This window comes from Diceros bicornis, chromosome 1 (genome assembly GCF_020826845.1).
Source record: "Diceros bicornis minor isolate mBicDic1 chromosome 1, mDicBic1.mat.cur, whole genome shotgun sequence".
Taxonomy (NCBI): Eukaryota; Metazoa; Chordata; class Mammalia; order Perissodactyla; family Rhinocerotidae; genus Diceros; species Diceros bicornis.
This window is the reverse complement of record NC_080740.1, coordinates 8,831,067-8,849,167: the sequence shown is the minus strand read 5'-3', so window position 1 is coordinate 8,849,167 and position 18,101 is coordinate 8,831,067. Positions and strand designations below refer to the sequence as shown.

Genomic DNA, 18,101 nt, shown 5'->3' with positions numbered 1-18,101 from the left:
AAAGATGTTGGTCAAAGGGCACAAACTTCCAGTTATAAGATGAATAAGTTCTGGGGACCTAAGGTACAGCATGGTGATTACAGTTAACAATATCGTATTATATAGAGTAGATCTTAAATGTTCTCATCACACACACACATAAGGTAATTATATGAAGCAATGGAGGTGTTAACTAACCCTATTGTGGTAATCATTTTGCAATGTATACATGTATCAAATTATCATGTTGTACACCTTAAACTTACACAATGTTGTATTTCAATTCTATCTCAATAAAGCTGGAAAAAAAAAGGAAGAATAGAGTATTTAATGAAGAGTATAGGGACAATTGATTGGTCATATTGGGGGAAAATTAGATCCCTACTCAGGTTCCCTACCTGGAACCATACATGAAAATAAATTACAGAGGATGGATTAAAGACTTAAAGCAACACTATAAAGCTTCAAAAATATATGCAAAGAGAATATCTTTATTCTCATACAGGAGAATATCTTTACAATCTCATGTAGGGAAGGGTTTCTTAAACAAGACAAAAGATTGATAAATTCAACTACATTAAAATAAAGAATTCTGTTGATCAAAAAACACCATAAAGATAGTAGCCACACACTAGGAGAAGACACAGGTAACTGACAAAAGATTCATAGTGGTAATAGTAGTAGTAATATGATGATGATGATAACATAATAGCAAACATTTCTATAAAATTTACTGTATGTCAGGAACCATTTTAAGCACTTTCCAGCTTTTTCAATACTTGTCATTGTGCTTTTAATTTTTAAAATCTGGTGGATGTAAAATGGTATCTCTTGATTTTCATTTGCGTTTTCTGATTACTAAATAATTTTGGTCTTTTATCTTATGTTTCTGGACCATTCCTGTTTCCTCTTCTGTAAAATGCCTTTTTCCCCCAATTTTTAAAAAGTACATTTTCCTTGACTTATTAACTTCTTAGAAGTCCTTTAAATACTGGAGGGCAGTTTAGTAGAGTGGTTACATGCACAGACTCAAGTAGGCTGTCTGGGTTCAGATCTTTGCTTCTCCCACTCACTGCTTGCACACCAAAGTTGGACAAGTTGCTTAAGTTCTCTCAGCTTCAATTTCTTCATCTACAACAAAAGGATATAATAATAGCATCTAACTCTAACTCATAGCTCTAGAGATATCAGAATCTTCACCCATGCTGGTGGGGATAAAGATTGGTACAACCACTTTGGAAGAGTTGCCATTACCTAGTAAAGTGCAAACTCCACGGTCCAGCAAGCCTAACTCCCTTGGATACGTGCACGAAGAGGAAGGGACAAGAATGTACCATCAGGGTCTGGAACTTCACCCTATGAGAAAGCGGACATTCCTTAGGCTTTTGTGATGTCCCCTCTCAAACCAGTGGTTGTCCCTCCCCAATCTCTCTTTTTTTTATAAAGTCACACCTGCATATGGCTAAAAATTCAACCCTAAAAAAAGAGTTTCATATTGAAAAGCAGCTTCCTCTACTCTACTCCTCACCACTGGTCTTGCTCCTCAGGGGCAACTACTTGAATCTCAAACTGTTTCTGCTTTTAGAACTTTGGGTGGTTACGTTAGCTTGTTTTATGGATACTGGCAGAAAACGAGACTTCTGAGTCAAAGGACTTTATTACGCACAGCACAGCAAGCTGCCTGAGTACCGTATTTATAAGAGTTCTCCTTGTCCTCTAAGTCCCAAGTAAGGGACACTGGAGGGGCTCAGATAGATGCTGCACACCTAGTGGGTTTGCGTCACAGCTGAGGAATGCTGAGCTTGGGGAATCTACCTCTTTTTATAGCAAGCCAGTTCTTTGTCCTGGAAGGAAACATTATTCCACCACTTCAAGGTTGCTGGCTGTAAGTGCCAACCTAAGAAATGGCCCAAGCAAGGAGCAGTCAGGGCCTTGTAGTCTTGGCATTCCCAGCAGGAACGTGCAGGGACGTTCTGGGCTCATGGTAGATTGCCTCTCCCAATATGTACACAGCAGTGTTCTTCATAATAACAAAGACCTGGAAAGGACTCAAATGGCCATTGACAGTAGAATGGATAAATCAATTGCAATTAATTCTTACAAGGGAATATTATACAGCAGTAAAAATTAATGAACTATAACTATGTGCATAAACACAGCTTAATTTAAAAAACATAATTTTGAGCCAAAGAAACTATTTATAGAATATATATAAATAAAATCAGATTTCATTTACAGAACATTCAGAACAGAATACATAGTTGGTAAAACAATAAAGAAAAGCAAAGGAATGAGTAAGACAAAACTGAGGATACATTTTCCCTCTGAAGGGGGAAGAAAGGCATACACAGGTATTCCTTTTATTCTTTAAACTGCTGCCAATATGCTTTTAGTAAATGATTGCTATATTTTACAGTTAAACAAATGTAGGCAGGTGCTCCCAAAGCATATGCTCCTGAGGACTGTTTCAGGGCAGGAACTGTGGGTGGGTTTTTATCCCAGCTCTTTACCTAGGGTAGTCTTCTGGCACAGTAGTTGTCTGGCTTTGGTCCTTGACACCCTCGATGGATGGCGTTCACTCCTGGGACACCTCCATGGCATACCAGGGCAGTATGAAATTCAGGCTCCACTCCTGTCTCATCTGCCCAAGAAAACACTTGGGAATACAACTGAGGGACAGGGAACCTAGAACTGCTCTAATTAGTTTTTTAAAGCAAAACGTTATCGAATACTGGTACATTAACTATTAAATGATGAAACATTGCCATACATATCAGCACTGATTATGTGTGTGCTCCCAGGTGTGAGGTCAACTTCCTCTTAAAGAAGTTGCCAGACAGAGTCAACCTTGGAATTTGGAAAATCTGACATTCCTTGGGCCTTTGTGATGTCCCCTCTGAAACCAATAGTTGTCCTTCCCTTTTTTTAATGAAATCACCCCTGCATATGTCTTAAAATACAACCATGAAAGAAAAGTTTGATAATGAAAAGGAGCTTCCTCTACCCTACTCCTCCTCACCATTGGTCTTGCTCCTCAGAGACAACTTTTTTTAAATTAACAAATAGGAATTGTACATATTTAAGATGTACAACTTGATGTTTTGATATATGTATACACCGTGCAATGATCACTACAGTCAGGTTAATTAACACATCTATCACCTCACATAGTCATCATTTTCTTTCTTTTTTTGTGGTGAGAACACAGGCTTTACTCTCAGCAAGTTTTAAGTATACCATACAGTATTGTTAACTATAGTCACGATGCTGTACATTAGATCTCCAGATTTATTCTTTTTGCATAACTGAAATTTGTACCCTTTGACTAACTTCTCCCCATCTTCCTCTCTCTCCTTCACCCCTGGCCTGCCCCTGGCAATCACCATTCTACTCTCTGCTTCTTTGAGTTTGATTGTTTTAGATTCCACATATAAATGAGATCATGAAGCATTTGTCCTTCTGTGTCTGTCTTATTTCACTTAGCATAACATCCTACAGGTTCATCCATATTGTCACAAATGGCAGGATTTCCTTCTCTTTTGAGGCTGAATAATATTCTATTGTATACTAGACCACATTTTCTTTATCCATTCATCCATCAATGGACATTAGGTTGTTTCCATATCTCAGCTATTGTGAATAATGCTGCACTGAGCATGGGAGTGCAGATATCTCTTTCACACCCAGATTTCATTTCCTTTGCGTAAATACCCAGAAGCGGGATTGCTAGATAACACGGTAGTTCTATTTTTAATTTTCTGAAGAACTTCCATACTATTTTCCATAATGGTTTTACCAATTTACATTTCCACCACCAGTGCATAAGTGTTTCTCAGGCACAACTTTCTGAATCTCAGTGTTTCTGTTTTCAGCTCTTTGGATGGTCACCTCCTTATCCTAAATTAATACTCCTTTATCAATATTCTCAAGCTGCCATCTCTCTGGTTCTCTCTCTTATGCCTTCCTCCTCCATTTATAAGGAGGCTTATGATTATATTGGGCCTACCCAAATAATCCAGGATAACCTCCCCATCTCAAGGGCAGATCATTAGAAACATTAATTCCATCTGCAAACTTCATTCTCCTTTGCATGTAACCTAACATATTCACAGGTTCCTGGGATTAGGACGACATCTTTGAGGGGCCATTGTTCTGCCAACCACAACTCCTGACTTAGTAAGACAAGAGTATTAAGGGTTCTACCTTTCCTTTAACCTCCTGGCCTCACACCTCTCATCCTCTGACCTCTCCCATCTACACTTTGACATCAAACTTTTTCTCATTTATATACTGTTTTATAACTATAATTATATCATTTATGCTCTGTTTATGGATTCATTCTAAAAGCTGAAATATCAGGAAACAGGGTTTACTTATTGTAATACATAATATAATTCTAGGCTCAAAATAATTTCCCCTCAGAATTTTGAAGGTGTTGCTCCACTGTGTTACTAAAGTCCAGTGTTGCAAATGAGATAGCTTGATTTGACTTTGGGGAGTGGGGGTAGGGGGAATGCTGCTCCCAAGAATTCTATCCACAGGAGGTTGGGTGGGGGTGTGGGTGGGGGTGGGGAATCTACTGTTTTTTACAGAATTTCTAATAATCTTGCTTTTTCATGGAGTCTCACTCTGGCTCTCTGTTGTCTCTAGAAGACCTCTCCAGGGTTCTTTGGTCAGACTAGTGCCCTCCCTGGGGGCCCTGGCTTGTGGCTGGTACTCCTCGTAGCAGCTTCCCCCACCCTGCCTCATCCATCACCTTTCCCCTTCCTGCTTTTTCTCTTTCAGAAGTCTGTCCATATCTCTCATCCACCCCCATTTACTTTATTTATTTATTTAAAAAAATGTTTTGTGTGCGTGAGGAAGATTAGCCCTGAGCTAACATCTGTTGCTAATCCTCTTTTTTTTTTCTGAGGAAGATTGGCCCTGAGCTAACATCTGTGCCCATCTTCCTCTATTTTATATGTGGGACGCCTGCACAGCATAGCTTCATAAGCGGTGCATAGGTCCACGCCTGGGATCCGAACCTGCAGACCCCGGGCCACTGAAGCAGAGTGCATGAACTTAACCACTATGCCACCAGGCCAGCCCCCTCCATTTACTTTAATGTGGGGAACTTGTTCCTTTTATTCATTTACTACCATTTTAAAGGAATAAATGTAAGACCACTATCTTACACCGCTAGCAAAAATTAACTCAAAACGGATTAAAGACTTAAATATAAGACCTGAAACCATCAAACTCCTAGAAGAAAACATAGGGGAAAAGCTCCTTGAGATTGGTTTTGGCAATGATTTCTTGTATACGACACCTAAAGCACAAGCAACAAAAGCAAAAATAAACAAGTGGGACTACATCAAACTAAAAAGCTTCTGCACAGAAAAAAAAAAGATCAACAAAATGAGAAGGCAACCTATGGAATGGGAGAAAATATTTGCAAACCACACATCCAATAGGGGTTAATATATAAAATATACAAGGAACTCATACAACTCAATAGCAAAAAATGCAATAATCCAATTAAAAAATGGGCAAAGGACCTGAATAGATGTTTTTCCAAAGAAGATATTCAAATGACTAACAGGTACATGAAAAAGTGCTCAACATCACTAATCATCAGGGAAATGCAAATCAAAACTACAGTGAGATATCACCTCGCACCTGTCAGAATGGCTATTACCAAAAAGACAAGAGATAACAAGTGCTGGTGAGGATGTGGAGAAAAGGGAACTCTTGTACGCTGTTGGTGAGAATGTAAATTGGAACAGCCACTATGCAAAAAAAGAAAAAGAAAAATTAAAAATAGAACCACTATATGATTCAGCAATCCCACTCCTGAGTATATATCTGAAGGAAACAAAACCACTATCTGGAAGAGACACCTGCACCCCCAGTTTAGTGCAACGTTATTGACAACAGCCAAGACATGGAAACAACATGAGTGTCCGTCGATGGATGAATGGATAAAGAACATGTGGTATATACACAATGGAATATTGTTTGGCCGTGAAAAAGGAAATCTTGCTATTTGTGACAACAAGAATGGAACTTGAGGGCATTGGAGTAAATGAGGTAAGTTAGACACAGAAACACAAATACTGTATGATCTCATTTATAGGTGAAATCTAATAAAACTGAACTCATAGGAAAAAAATAAACGTAGATATTAAGAGGAGAGGTAAATGTAGTCACTCAGTCTGCCATTTTGAACCTGAAACCTCTTCCCCTTCGTTTTAAAATTATTTCACCAGAACAAAAATACAAGGCAAGCCTCACTGTAGAGCTGTCCTCATCCTGAATGCCCTTGTGAACCCTTGTCCTGCTTTGGACATAACAGCTGAAGTAGGCATGATATATAAGTGGAAATCAGTGGGACATGATGGGGTTCCCTTGCCCCAGCCTCCTGTCACACAAAAGGTGGTAGTTCTTGGCTCAGGCTCTTCCCTGAAATCCAGGGGCCCCAATACCACCTATGGTAAAATAGACACCACAGGGGTTCACATCTGAAAATTTTGATCCCATCTGAACTAACAGATATTCAAAGACCTGTTTGCCTCCAGGAACTCCCTGTGTGACTGAGTCCCAGAGTTAGAGAATTTAGATTAGATTAAAGTATTGTCTCCTCCTGGGGATTTCCATGGAGCATCATTTGAGGGAAGATGGAGACAAACATCTCCTATTGTACAGATGACCCCAGGCTGGTCTCTGCACGCATCCGCCTGCAGTAGGCATAGAGGTAGAGGCAGAATTTGACATTCTTAAAGACGTAAAGGCTAAGAACGCTTTACATTGACTAGTATTTCTTTCTTCCAACACTGAACCTCACACTTATTCTTAGGGTAGAAGCTAAGACCTTCTACTCCATCTCCTACTTCTCCAAAAGCCTCTGTGTTCCAAAGGAATTTAAAAGTAACAGCACCAGGAAATCTGGCACATATCTCTACAAGAGAAATCTTCCAAAGTTATCTCATGATGAGGGTGTGTTAAGTCATCGCCATTAGCCTTTCAGGGGCTAGATGGTGAATGTGGAGGTTGACAACAGCACAGGCCTTTCACAGGTTGGTATCTATGGTTTTCCTAGGGAGAGATTTCAGTTGAGACTTTTCTCTGTTAAATGGCCAGTCTTTTGCTTTCCCCTTTCTTTCCTTGTCTCCAGCCCTTTGCCTTCAAGTCTACAATGTGGCTTTAACTATGTATTTTCCACTAATTGGTTCCATGTCCCAGCAAAAAAAATTTGGTGCCTGGTCCCTACCTCAGTTTACTGTGGCTCAAGTCACACATTTTGGATTTCATTCTTTGAGGAGTGGGTCTGTAGGATCCCAAAAAAAAAGGGAAATCCCAACTCCAGTCTCGGGAAGGCGCGGACCCACAGACACAGAAGACCGAGCTTGATGCAAACGCAAGAGGTTTATTAGGCGGAGCTCCGGGTCGACACGTATCTCTCGCAGGAGACAGAGGAGTCGACCCCGGACCTTAAAGGGCAAATTCTTATATAGGGTTTGGGAGCACAAAGCGGGAAAAGGTTGGCGCAGTCTTACATGATTGGCTAATTTAAAACATTTAAACAGTTACATTTTATGGCGCGAATTGCTATGGCGCGAAGCGATTATCAGGTTACACACACGCGTCCCCATCTGGACCCCCTCCACCCCGACCCTCCCAAACTTATCTCTCTGGAGCACTCTCTTGTTCTCAATTTTTCCCCGAACAGTTTAGGGCGAGTCTTCTATGAATAGAGTCAGTCAGGATCGATAAACGTTCCCCCTTATACCAGGAATCCTTAGGGTGTGGAGGTGCCCGTCTCTAAGGTATTAACTTTTTAATTTTTAATATAATTTTTACTTCCTTCAGGTCAGAAACAAACACACCTAAGGCTCCATTTGCTTCTTCAGAAAATGCAGTCCAGTTGTAGAATAGAAGCCCATTGCTTTTAAATAAAGCAAAAGAATAGGAGTGTTTAATCTAGCTTTGAACTTGTAGAATTGGAACGGAGAAAAAACACAAAAAGAAAATATGGAAAATTGTCGATTGATTGATTGATGTCAGTTCAATAAATGCATACTTTTTTTTCTTTTTCTCTTTTTATTTTATTTTATTTTTCATTCTTTTTTCTTTTCTTTTTTTTTGGTGAGGAAGAGTGGCCCTGAGCTAACACCTGTTGCCAATCTTATTATTATTATTTTTTTAAAGCAGCTGTTTCTAAACTTCTCATTTGGGCTTCAGAGTCATTAACTTTCTTCATTGGGTGTATTCCTCTTCCTTTTGCATTTAAGAGGGAAACAAAAATAAAATGGTCTTTGAACATTTTCTTACTATCTTTTCTCGGCCACTGAAAATTCTCCTACTGTTGAATCTAAAATGTTCTTCTGTAACCTAAATCCTATTATGAATAAATAAGCTGGATTGTTTTTCCGCGAAAACTCAGGAAGTCCCTTCCGCTTTTCCATTCTTCACACAATGTAAACATCTTACAAGTGAAACCCTCAGTGAAAGCCTTTTATTGATTTTCATGAAACTATATGGTTTCACAGGAAGTTAACTGGCTGTGGTTCTTTTAAAACCAGTTGCCTCCAAAGAGCACTTATTTTAAAGGATGCATCATAAAAAGCAAATTTAAAAGAAACCAACAGTAGTCCCTTCAAATACACATTAAAAAGGTAAGACTACACAATGTGCTCTGATTTGAAGAAACGGGCTCCCCTCTTGTACTTCCCCTCAGGAAATTAATTAGAATGGCTTAACCCGGAAAACTGAGATGGGCGCCTGTTCTCTCTTTTGTCTTTTCTTACCCCCCTCAACCTCAAGCCTCTCTGAAGGTGTTTACTTGAAATCGGGATATGGAAAGTTTTGTAGATTGAGTTTCAAAACCAAAGAAGTCAGAATAATTTTCCTTGGTATGCTGTTTTCAGAAATGTTTTCTAGGGCCGCCCCGTGGCTTGGCGGTTGGGTGCATGCGCTCCGCTGCTGGCGGCCCGGGGCCCGGGTTCGTATCCCGGGCGCGCACCGACGCACCGCTTCTCTGGCCATGCTGAGGCCGCGTCCCACATACAGCAACTGGAAGGATGTGCAGCTATGACACACAACTATCTACTGGGGCTTTGGAGGGAATAAATAAATAAATAAAATCTTAAAAAAAAAAAAAAAGAAATGTTTTCTAAAGTTCATAATATAGTTGAATAGTGACTATAAGGATTACTTGCCTGATTTACCCAAATATTTATTTCTAAGACAAGAAAATGAAGACTTTCAAAAATCTACTTAGACTATACATTACGTATTTTAGTTAAATTAAAGAGGCAAAGCCTCTCTAAACATTCCCACTGAGTTTTCTTAACAGAAAGGTTAACTCAAAATCTGAGTGCACATGATACAACTCAGAGATGGGGGTGGAGGGAAAAAAAAAGTATATATTCTCTCCATATATTAAGACTAGGCCCCTAATCTGAGAGGATTTTTAAAAAATTAATTTGTTCCCAGAAGAGTTGAGCAATGCTGAAGAACCTGTTGAACAACTCTCTACCCTCTCCATTAATTTGGACTTTGGGTTCCCTGGGGTGTTGTAAACGAGTATTTTCCTTTGTTATTATCTATACTCAAAGGACTTGCCAAGCAGATCAGTAATGTGAAATGGATTAAAGGGAGAATCTTTAAAATACCAAGGCAAAACTCTTATCTTTTTTTTTTTTTTTTGGTGAGGAAGATTGGCTCTGAGCTAACATCTGTTGCCAATCTTCCTCTTTTTGCTGAGGAAGGTTAGCCTTGAGCTAACATCTGTACTCTTCCTCCTCCATTTTGTATGTGGGAGACCGCCACACATAGCTTGATGAGTGGTACAAAGGTCTGCACCGGGGATTCGAACCTGCAAACTCTAGACCGCTGAAGCTCGCGAACTTAACCACTATACCACCGGGCCGGCCCTGAGGCAAAACTCCTACAGCACCATTGGAGTGCTGAAGAATCATTAGCTTTCTGTACTTGCAAAATAACTGATGATAATTACAAAAGATTTCTCCAGTTCCCTAAAGCGTCTACTCTAAAAGGCTTGACCAGGCAACACAATGTTAGCTTATTTGCAGTCATTACTTGAATTTGGAAAAATAAAAGTACATTTCTTTAAAAATTACTATCAATAGGAATCAGTAGAATTACATTCAATTTTCTTTCTGCCTTTGGATAAAGAGACGAAAATAAGGTTATTTTAAGGAGGAGTTATTCCTCCTGTCCAAAGTAAGGGGGAAGGGCTGAGGAGCAGGAGCCCCAGTGACCATGGAAGCAGCAGCTCCAGTGGCCTGGAGGGACAGAAGCCAGGCCACAGGGTTCAGGAGAGTGGAGCACCAATCTTTGTTTTCTAGAAGTTTTAATACAAAGAAAAGTGGGAAGGGTGGTAGCTGAGTCAAAGAGAGGTTTTCATGTGCTGTTTAATTTAGGAGAAATTTGAGCATAGCTTGAGAATGATTCAATAGAAAGAAAGGATTGAAAATGCCTGGAAGAGAGAAAATTGAGGAGACAGGAGGTAATGGAATTAAAAGCAGGATGAGGGCACAACAAAAGGATTTGTGTTATAGGGTAGGAAGATAAATCCTCTACCCTCTCCGGGTCCTTCTGGCTGGCCTAAGAATTGACACGAGACAGAATCACAGGAGAAAAATCAAACAAAGCTTTATAACACGTATACATGGGAGAAACCCAAGAAAACTGGGTAACTCTGCCAGAATGGCCTAAGCTGCCAACTTAAATAGCATCTTTAGCTAAAGACAAAGGAGGATGTTGGGGGTAGTGATTTGGGGCTTTAAAGGCGAGGAACGCAATTCACACGGAAATGAAAAAGCAAAAGTTTGGTAGGTAGAACTTAGATAAAAATGGGCTTAGCAAGGATGCTCCCAGTCTACGATACCCAGAGTTATCTACGGTGATGGCCTGCCTGGGGACAGCCTTTTTGTGTTTTGTTTTTAATTTTTTTGTGTGTGTGAGGAAGATCAGCCCTGAGCTAACATCCATGCCAATCCTCCTCTTTTTGCTGAGGAACACTGGCCCTCAGCTAACATCGTGCCCGTCTTCCTCCACTTTATGTGGGATGCCGCCACAGCATGGCCTGACAAGTGCGTCAGTGCGCGCCCGGGATGCAAACCCAGGCCACCAGCAGCAGAGCGTGTGCACTTAACTGCTACGCCACCACGGGGTGAGCCCCTGGGGACAGTTTTTTATCTTAAATTTCTTTTAGGCAGTTAGTGGGGAGGTCAAAGTTTCTTTCAGAGTCTTTTGTTCTTAAAAACAATCAAGCCAAAGAGACACATTTTGAGGTGGCCAATTCTGATCCCCCACGGTGTTAAAAAGAAAGATGAATAATTTTTATTTTAAGTTGGACAGCTCAAGGAAGGTCAGTATGGGGTTAAAAGCAGGGGTTTGGAGTCCCAAAGCTACTGATGTGCTCACCAGAAGAAGGGAGTAAACCAAGAAAGAGAAGTCCAGAAAGACATATCCCACAGAAGAGAGCAAGGGGAAGGCCAGGAGGGCCGTGGTGCAGTGGCAGCCAGGAGGGACCCAGACTGCAGTAGTTTGGAGAGTTCTAGGAGAAAGAAAGGGCTCTTGAAAGAAATGAAATTGATAGATTATCCGACATGGCTGATTATCTGCGAAAAAAGAATTATGACAGATTAGATAGACAAATGGAGAAAAATCAAGATTAGCTACATAGAAAACCACCCAAGTAAAACATAACACCAAATACTAAAACATAACACCAAATACTTACTACATTCTAGGTGCCCTTCTTAGTGCTTTAATGTGCATACGTTGATTAATCCTCTTCCTCTTATAGAGGAAGAATCTGACGGGCAGACAGATGAAGTCACTTCCTCAAAATCACAGACCTAAAAAGTGACCATGCAAAGATCTCATCCCAGAGTCTGGGTCTGGAGTCCCCACCCCTAAACATGAGAACATCCCGGCTCTCCAGGAAGAGAGATGGGATTGAAAAGTAAAAGGTTGACATGAAAGAAATGCTATCATCATACACTATGTGGCTATGCAATGAATAATTCTTACTAGCCATAATTCCATAAACATTGACTGTTAATTTTTTGAAAACTGTGATATAATTATATTGGCAAGATAGCAAATGAAAGTGCTCAGTGGGTTAAGCTTTCAGCCCACATGGAACATAAAAGATAACACACAAGAAACACAATCAACAGATCAGGAAATAACAGCATAAGAATATTATTTGAAAATATGAAGGTAAATAGGGAAAAACTGCTAAAATAATTGAAAGTGGTTGCCTGTGGGGAGGAGACTGAAAGGCAGGGTGTGGTGAAGGGAGAGCTATTTTTCATTTTATGTCTTGTAATATTTTTGCCGTTTAAAAAACATTGTGCATATATTAATTTAATAGAAATAAAGGATAATGAAATAAAGGAAATTGCCAGGAGAGGGGTGGGGGCACTACAAGGTTCCGATTATTTTTTGCGTGGGGCCCCAAATTTATAGTTATTCTAAATGAATACTTTCTTGTTTACTTGTAACTGAAATAAATTAAACTTCCACTACTAGACTGAGGTCCCTAGAGACTTTGTAAGTCAAAATTAGAGAATTTTTTCCTTTTATATTTGAAAACCAACAGAACACATCATTAGGCTTTTTTCAAAGTTGAGAAAGTTCTAGGGAATTAGAATAATTAATTTTATTTACTTCTAAGCCATTCTTGGACTAGAAATTAAATTTGTAATGAAGTTTTCTAAACTCATTAAAGGTAAAAAAAAAGCGAGTATTTATTATTATGCTTTTTTCTTTAATGTATATCACTGTTGTTTTCAGTTCAGTGAGCAGTGTTTTTAAACTCAACATTTTCTCCTTCCTTTGGCTTTTGGAAAAGCCAAAAAAATCTTCAAATTGAGGAGAGGAAAAAAAGAAAATTATAAACTGGTTATTTATAATATGTCATATATACATATATAATTATAATGTATAAAAGGAGCTAATTCAGTTAATTTAAGAAAATTTTTGTGGGGGAAATATTTCATATGGTCTGCCAAGAGCTACAGTCTTAAGAAAACAGATCTATTACTGCTTATTCCTGAAAAATCCATATAAAAAGAGATGGACTGTAAAACCGCCTGCATGGTAGGGACACGGTGTACAACCGTCTTCCTTGAAAAAGTCTGCAGAGTACTTAAAATAAAATTAAGGTGCCACTGTTTTATGTTATGTCTGCTGACATTACCTCTTTTCTTGTTAACCGACCACCAGACACAAACGATGCTACCAACCAGATCTTAAATAGTAACTGTGCAGCCCTCAGAGCCAGGAGGGTGGTAAACCTCCAGACCTGGCCACAGTCCTCTGAGATCTTCCAGCAGGGAGCGGGAATCAGCCTACATAGATTATTTCTTAACATCTTTTTAACTCGTTTATTAACACCACTCAGGGCTACTATTTAGTCAGTGATTAAGAAGGCCAGGCCCTGTACCGCATGGTCTGTAGGGGTGAGTTGATCTAATCCTTGGAGAATGTACTATTAGCCCTGTTTTTCAGATGATAAAACTAAGCCTCAGAGGTCATGAGCCAGTTCTTGGGGGAGGTAAAATTTGCAACTTCCTGGTTCCAAGAGCTCCGGCGTCCACTGTGCTTTTCTGGTAACTTGGGGCACAGTCCACAAATTCCTGGATTAACAAGACTTGCATTCTCTTTCTCTGCAAGGCCGACATTGATATAGCAACAGAATCCTCCCTCATTGGCATGGATTTGGCAAAAAGAGCACAGGATTCAGGAGGCCTGGATCCTAGGACCCACTCTGCCTCTAACCCAGCGGTCCCTGGCGACGGTTCTCCGCCTTCCTGAGCCCCAGTCCCTAAAAGGCAAGGAGGCCTGGAGTCCCAGCCGGCTCAAATTGATGTAGCTTGCACACCTTTCCCTTTGCGGGAAGCTGCCTGGCTGAGAAACTCTAGGTGCCCAGCTAGTCTCCTTAGGCGAGAAGTGGGTCACAGTGACCGCCTCAGCCAACAATGAAGCTCAAGCGAGTGTCTTGGTGAGATCATTGGCTTCTTTTTTTTTCTTGTCAGGAAGATCAGCCCTGAGCTAACATCCATGCCAATCCTCCTCTTTTTGCTGAAGAAGACTGGCCCTGAGCTAACATCCGTGTCCATCTTCCTCTGCTTTATATGGGACACCGCCACAGCAGGGTTTGACAAGCCGGGCGGCGGTGCGCACCGGGGCTCCGAACCCAGCGGGCAGCAGCAGAGCGCGGGCACTTAACCACTAGGCCACAGGGCCGCCCGGATGCTCCGCTTCTGATGAATCACAGGCCACAACCGAGCAGGTTCCTGCGCTGATCTCATACTGTTTATGCTGTGTAAAAAAAATTCTATTTTATTATTATTTTCTAATTGTAGTTAAGAGCCAACTCGCATCACTTTCCATGGCTCTGAGTAGGGCCTGCTCCATTCTTTCTCTTTCTCTAAACGCCGCATCTGAGATTCTAGGAGATTCTGTGCAGCTCATAACCGAGGACTGGTTCCCACGTGACTTTCCTCTTAGTTTCCAGCTCCTAAACTGCCCAACAAGACAATCCTTTGCCAAGGGCTCTGTCTAGAAGCGAGTCCAGTCAGACTGCATCCTGCGCGAGGGGTCAGACACGTGGATTCCAGTCCCCGTTCTGCTTCTGCAGCTTTGCTGTGAGGCTTTGGGCAAGTTAATTAACCTGTCTGGGCTTCAGTGGCCTCATTTCTAAAGTGGGTACAGTACTGTCGGTTTTAAAGAGTAAAAGGGCTTGGCGCAAAGCTCGCACTAACACAAACTCGCTTACTCTTCCTGGGGAAGTGGCTGTGAGAGCAGATTTGGGTAGGGCGATAAAGTAGGGGCGTCCTCTCTGCCTTCTGCATAGAACAAGCAGTTATCGGGGACTATCTGTTAATGAGGTCGCGTGAGGAAGCAGGGATGCAAACTGAGTCCCCGGGCCGGGATGTGCTCTCCGGCAGGCGGGCGGCGGGGGAGAGGCTGGAAAAGAGCTCAATATCCAGGGAAGCGCAGAAACGGCTCTCACCGGATCCCCCAAAGTGCCGTGGGAACGTCAGGGCAGAACAGCCAAGGAATCGAGGAAGCTTGGGCGGAGGGGACCTTCCCAAAAGTTGCTAAGTCTTCGTGGCAGATGAGGGGGGTATCGGGATTTCAGGAACGGGGATCCCGCGGATATCCCAGTTGGCGCGAGGCCGAGCGCAGACCGGCACCCGGCGGTCCCCACCGCGCCGGGTTAGGGCGGGACACTCGGGACTCGCTCACTAAAGGCTCGAAGCTCTACTGGGGTCGGCCACCAGCTCTTTCGCGGGAGCCGGGGGCCAGATGGGCGCTGCGCCCTCCTCGGCGAGGGACCGAGCGCGAGCAGGCCGGCGCAGGACCCCAGGCGCGCCGGGCGGGCCCGACGGTGGGCGGACTCGACGGTGGGCGGACTGCGGGCCGGCGCCTCACCGGGAAGCGGCCGCGGCCATCAGCCGCCTGACGCCAGCGGAAGTGCGAGCCCGCGGCGAGCCTGCTCGGCGGCCGTGCGCCCGGGAAGGGGCGGGCGCGGGGCGGGGCTGCGGCCGCCGCGGCCAGAGGGGGCGGGCGGGGCCTGCGGCGCGGGGCGGGGCTTGGCGGCGCTTGTTTGTAGCCAGGCCGCGGTGCCTGGCGCTCAGCTGGGGCTGCTCGGCGTGGCGGCGACAGCTGGGGCGAGAGGGGCGCCCGAGGCCGGAGGGAGCCAGGAGGGCCGGCGGGGAGCTGGCAGCGAGCGCGCGCGCCCGGGGTCGTCGGCCGCCGCGATGTCAGCGCAGTGCTGTGCCGGCCAGGTGAGCGGGGGCGGCGGATCGGGGACCGGGCCGGGAGCCCAGGCACCCCGGGCTTCCCTGGGTGCGCGCTCCAGCTCCGCGGCCCAAAGTTGGGTGGCTGGTGGGTCGCTCGGGGCCGACTCCGCGCCGCCTGGGTGACTGCCTCGGGCCCGAGCGCAGCGCTCAACCGTCGGGGAAACCCTGTGCGGTAAGGGGACACGGGGAAGCCCGAGGGGTGACCCCGAGGTCTTCCCGTCCGGCCTTAGGGACTTCGCCTAGGGCGGGGCGGGCAGGGCTCGGGCGGAGGATCCCCTCTGCTTCTGAAGCGTGTCGCCCTCCCTCTAGGGCGCGAGTGTGTAGTTCTGAGCTCCGTAGAATGCCCGTCTCTGCCCACCTGATGAACCCAAGGAAGGACATGGGTTTGGGCAACGTCTCCTTTCGCATGCCCTGAACAAAACTCGGGTCATATGGCCCAAACAGGCTGCGCATGGCATTAGCTCTGTACGTTCAAGAACCTCTCAAGCCTGGTTTCCCAACTCCGGTGCTCAGGTCTGGGCGCAGGGAAGACTCAGCCCTGCTCGCTGAGGTTCCCGACCCAGCCCTGGCTGGAGCCAAACACGGCTCCCTGGCAGAGCGCGAGCCTTCCCGTCCCTCCTTCCAACTGAACTTGTCCAAACTTGTTTTGCAGCTCTCGCCTGTTAAACTCATGATACCTTAAAACACCTACGTCCACTTGAGATAGGCGTCTCCTACCAGTTAGTGGTGCATCAGGGCCGGATTAGTAGGTTTTAACCCTTTAATGATAATTTCACTCCTTCCTGCAGAGTTAGAAAAAACGAAGTAGGTAAAATCTTCCAGACTCGAGCACCCTCCTTCTTACTCATATTGATGATCAGCATTTCTTACAGAGTTTTAATGGTGTGTTTTCACAAATGAATCTGACTCCGCGGGGCGTTAGGTACGGGGATGTTCTTGCTTCCTAGTACATGCAGCCCTGTGACAGTCGGGGCCAGCCCGTGAGTGATGCAGGGGTTAAGTGTGGGTTTCTGTAACCGGCCGATTATACCGGAAGATGATCGGTCCTCTTTCGAGTAGCCATGTGAAGCTATTGCTTGGTTTTTGAGGTCTGATACTGTACTTGGCATGCATTCAGGCTGGTTTTTGACTTGAAGTGTAATGACTTGCCGTGTGTCAGGCAAGGAGAGAGAAAGGATGCCTACCACCTTACCATGGCTTCTGAGACCAAGGTGGACCAGAAAAGGCTGTTTTCTGAATGTCATGAATCTCAAGAAAGCTTTGCAAATCTTTCATTGTTGTTTTATTTCCAATCTGATGCAGCACTTTTCATTATATAGTAATTACATTACAGAGATTTAGGGAGCATCTGTCCTCTAGTCCCTTGAAAGCCCCTGTGACTCCAAGCAGCTAATTTAGAGCTCTGAAAATTATTACCAGTACTCAAGTGGGTCTTGTAAAAGAATTATTGGTATGGTTGATATTTTGGCAAGATTTAATAACTTGTTTCTAAAATCCCCCTCTCAGGACTTTGGAAAGAACCCAGTCCTGACTGTTCATCACAGGGAAGTTGACTTCTGCTTTCTTGGGACTGCTTGAGGCATCGCTGCGGTGGGTCTCAGGGCACTGAGGGGGTGATGACACTGTGATTTCCTCTGCATGGGGCTGTTAAGTTTACATTTAAAAAAGACTCAGCACCATCGGAAGCTAAGTCTATGAACCTTTTTTTTTAAATTTGAGCACCTATGAACTGCTTTAACTTACAGCACTTCTGACATCAAATGTATGGTGTCCCCCCTCCCCCAAGTTCCCCAGGTCTCTGGTCACCAGCTGGAGGTACAACAATTCAGTTCAGTTCTGACACTAACTATCTGGAGTTAGTATCTCACAGGTTAAGGGCTTAGTCCCACAAGAATGCTCCCCCCCACCCCGGCCCCATTTCAGACTCCAATCACAAGTCTCCTGGGTCTCCCCTACTGGGGACAAAGACCAAATATACATTTCTGATTATATCACAGTATCACAGCACCTACTATGTGCCAGGAGCTGGAGCTATGGCAGTGAGCCAGACAGACATCTCTGCCCTCAGTGGTGGGTCCAGTTGGGGCTGGGGCGGCCTTCCATAAGCATGTGAACAATGACACAGTAAGTACTGGTTCTGTAATGAGGCTGGGTGGCAGAGTGGCTTTGGATAGGGTTGCTGGAGAAGCCTATCTGCGAAGATGTCGCTGGAATTGAGACTAATCAGTAAGGAGAGGCACCCATAACAAAGTCTGGGTAAGGAGCTTTCCAGGGTGTTGGAGGAACAGGAGGGAG

The 18,101-nt window shown here is 43.8% G+C and overlaps 1 protein-coding gene and 1 long non-coding RNA gene across 2 annotated transcripts in view; one reads left to right on the top strand and one right to left on the bottom strand.

Annotated features, from left to right (window-relative positions):
- Positions 1 to 460: 460 nt before the first annotated feature.
- Positions 461 to 16,384, bottom strand: LOC131422380 (uncharacterized). Its single transcript, XR_009224078.1, has 3 exons — positions 16,276 to 16,384; positions 11,729 to 11,846; positions 461 to 1,110 (listed from the first exon to the last, which is right to left on the bottom strand). It is a non-coding gene; the product is annotated as an uncharacterized LOC131422380 (long non-coding RNA).
- Positions 15,648 to 18,101, top strand: part of SERINC5 (serine incorporator 5) — a 90,319-nt gene continuing 87,865 nt past the window's right edge. The window contains exon 1 of the mRNA XM_058569482.1: positions 15,648 to 15,791. Within this exon, the coding sequence (XP_058425465.1) occupies positions 15,765 to 15,791 (27 nt within the window). The 5' untranslated portion in view covers positions 15,648 to 15,764. The remainder of the gene's footprint in view (positions 15,792 to 18,101) is intronic.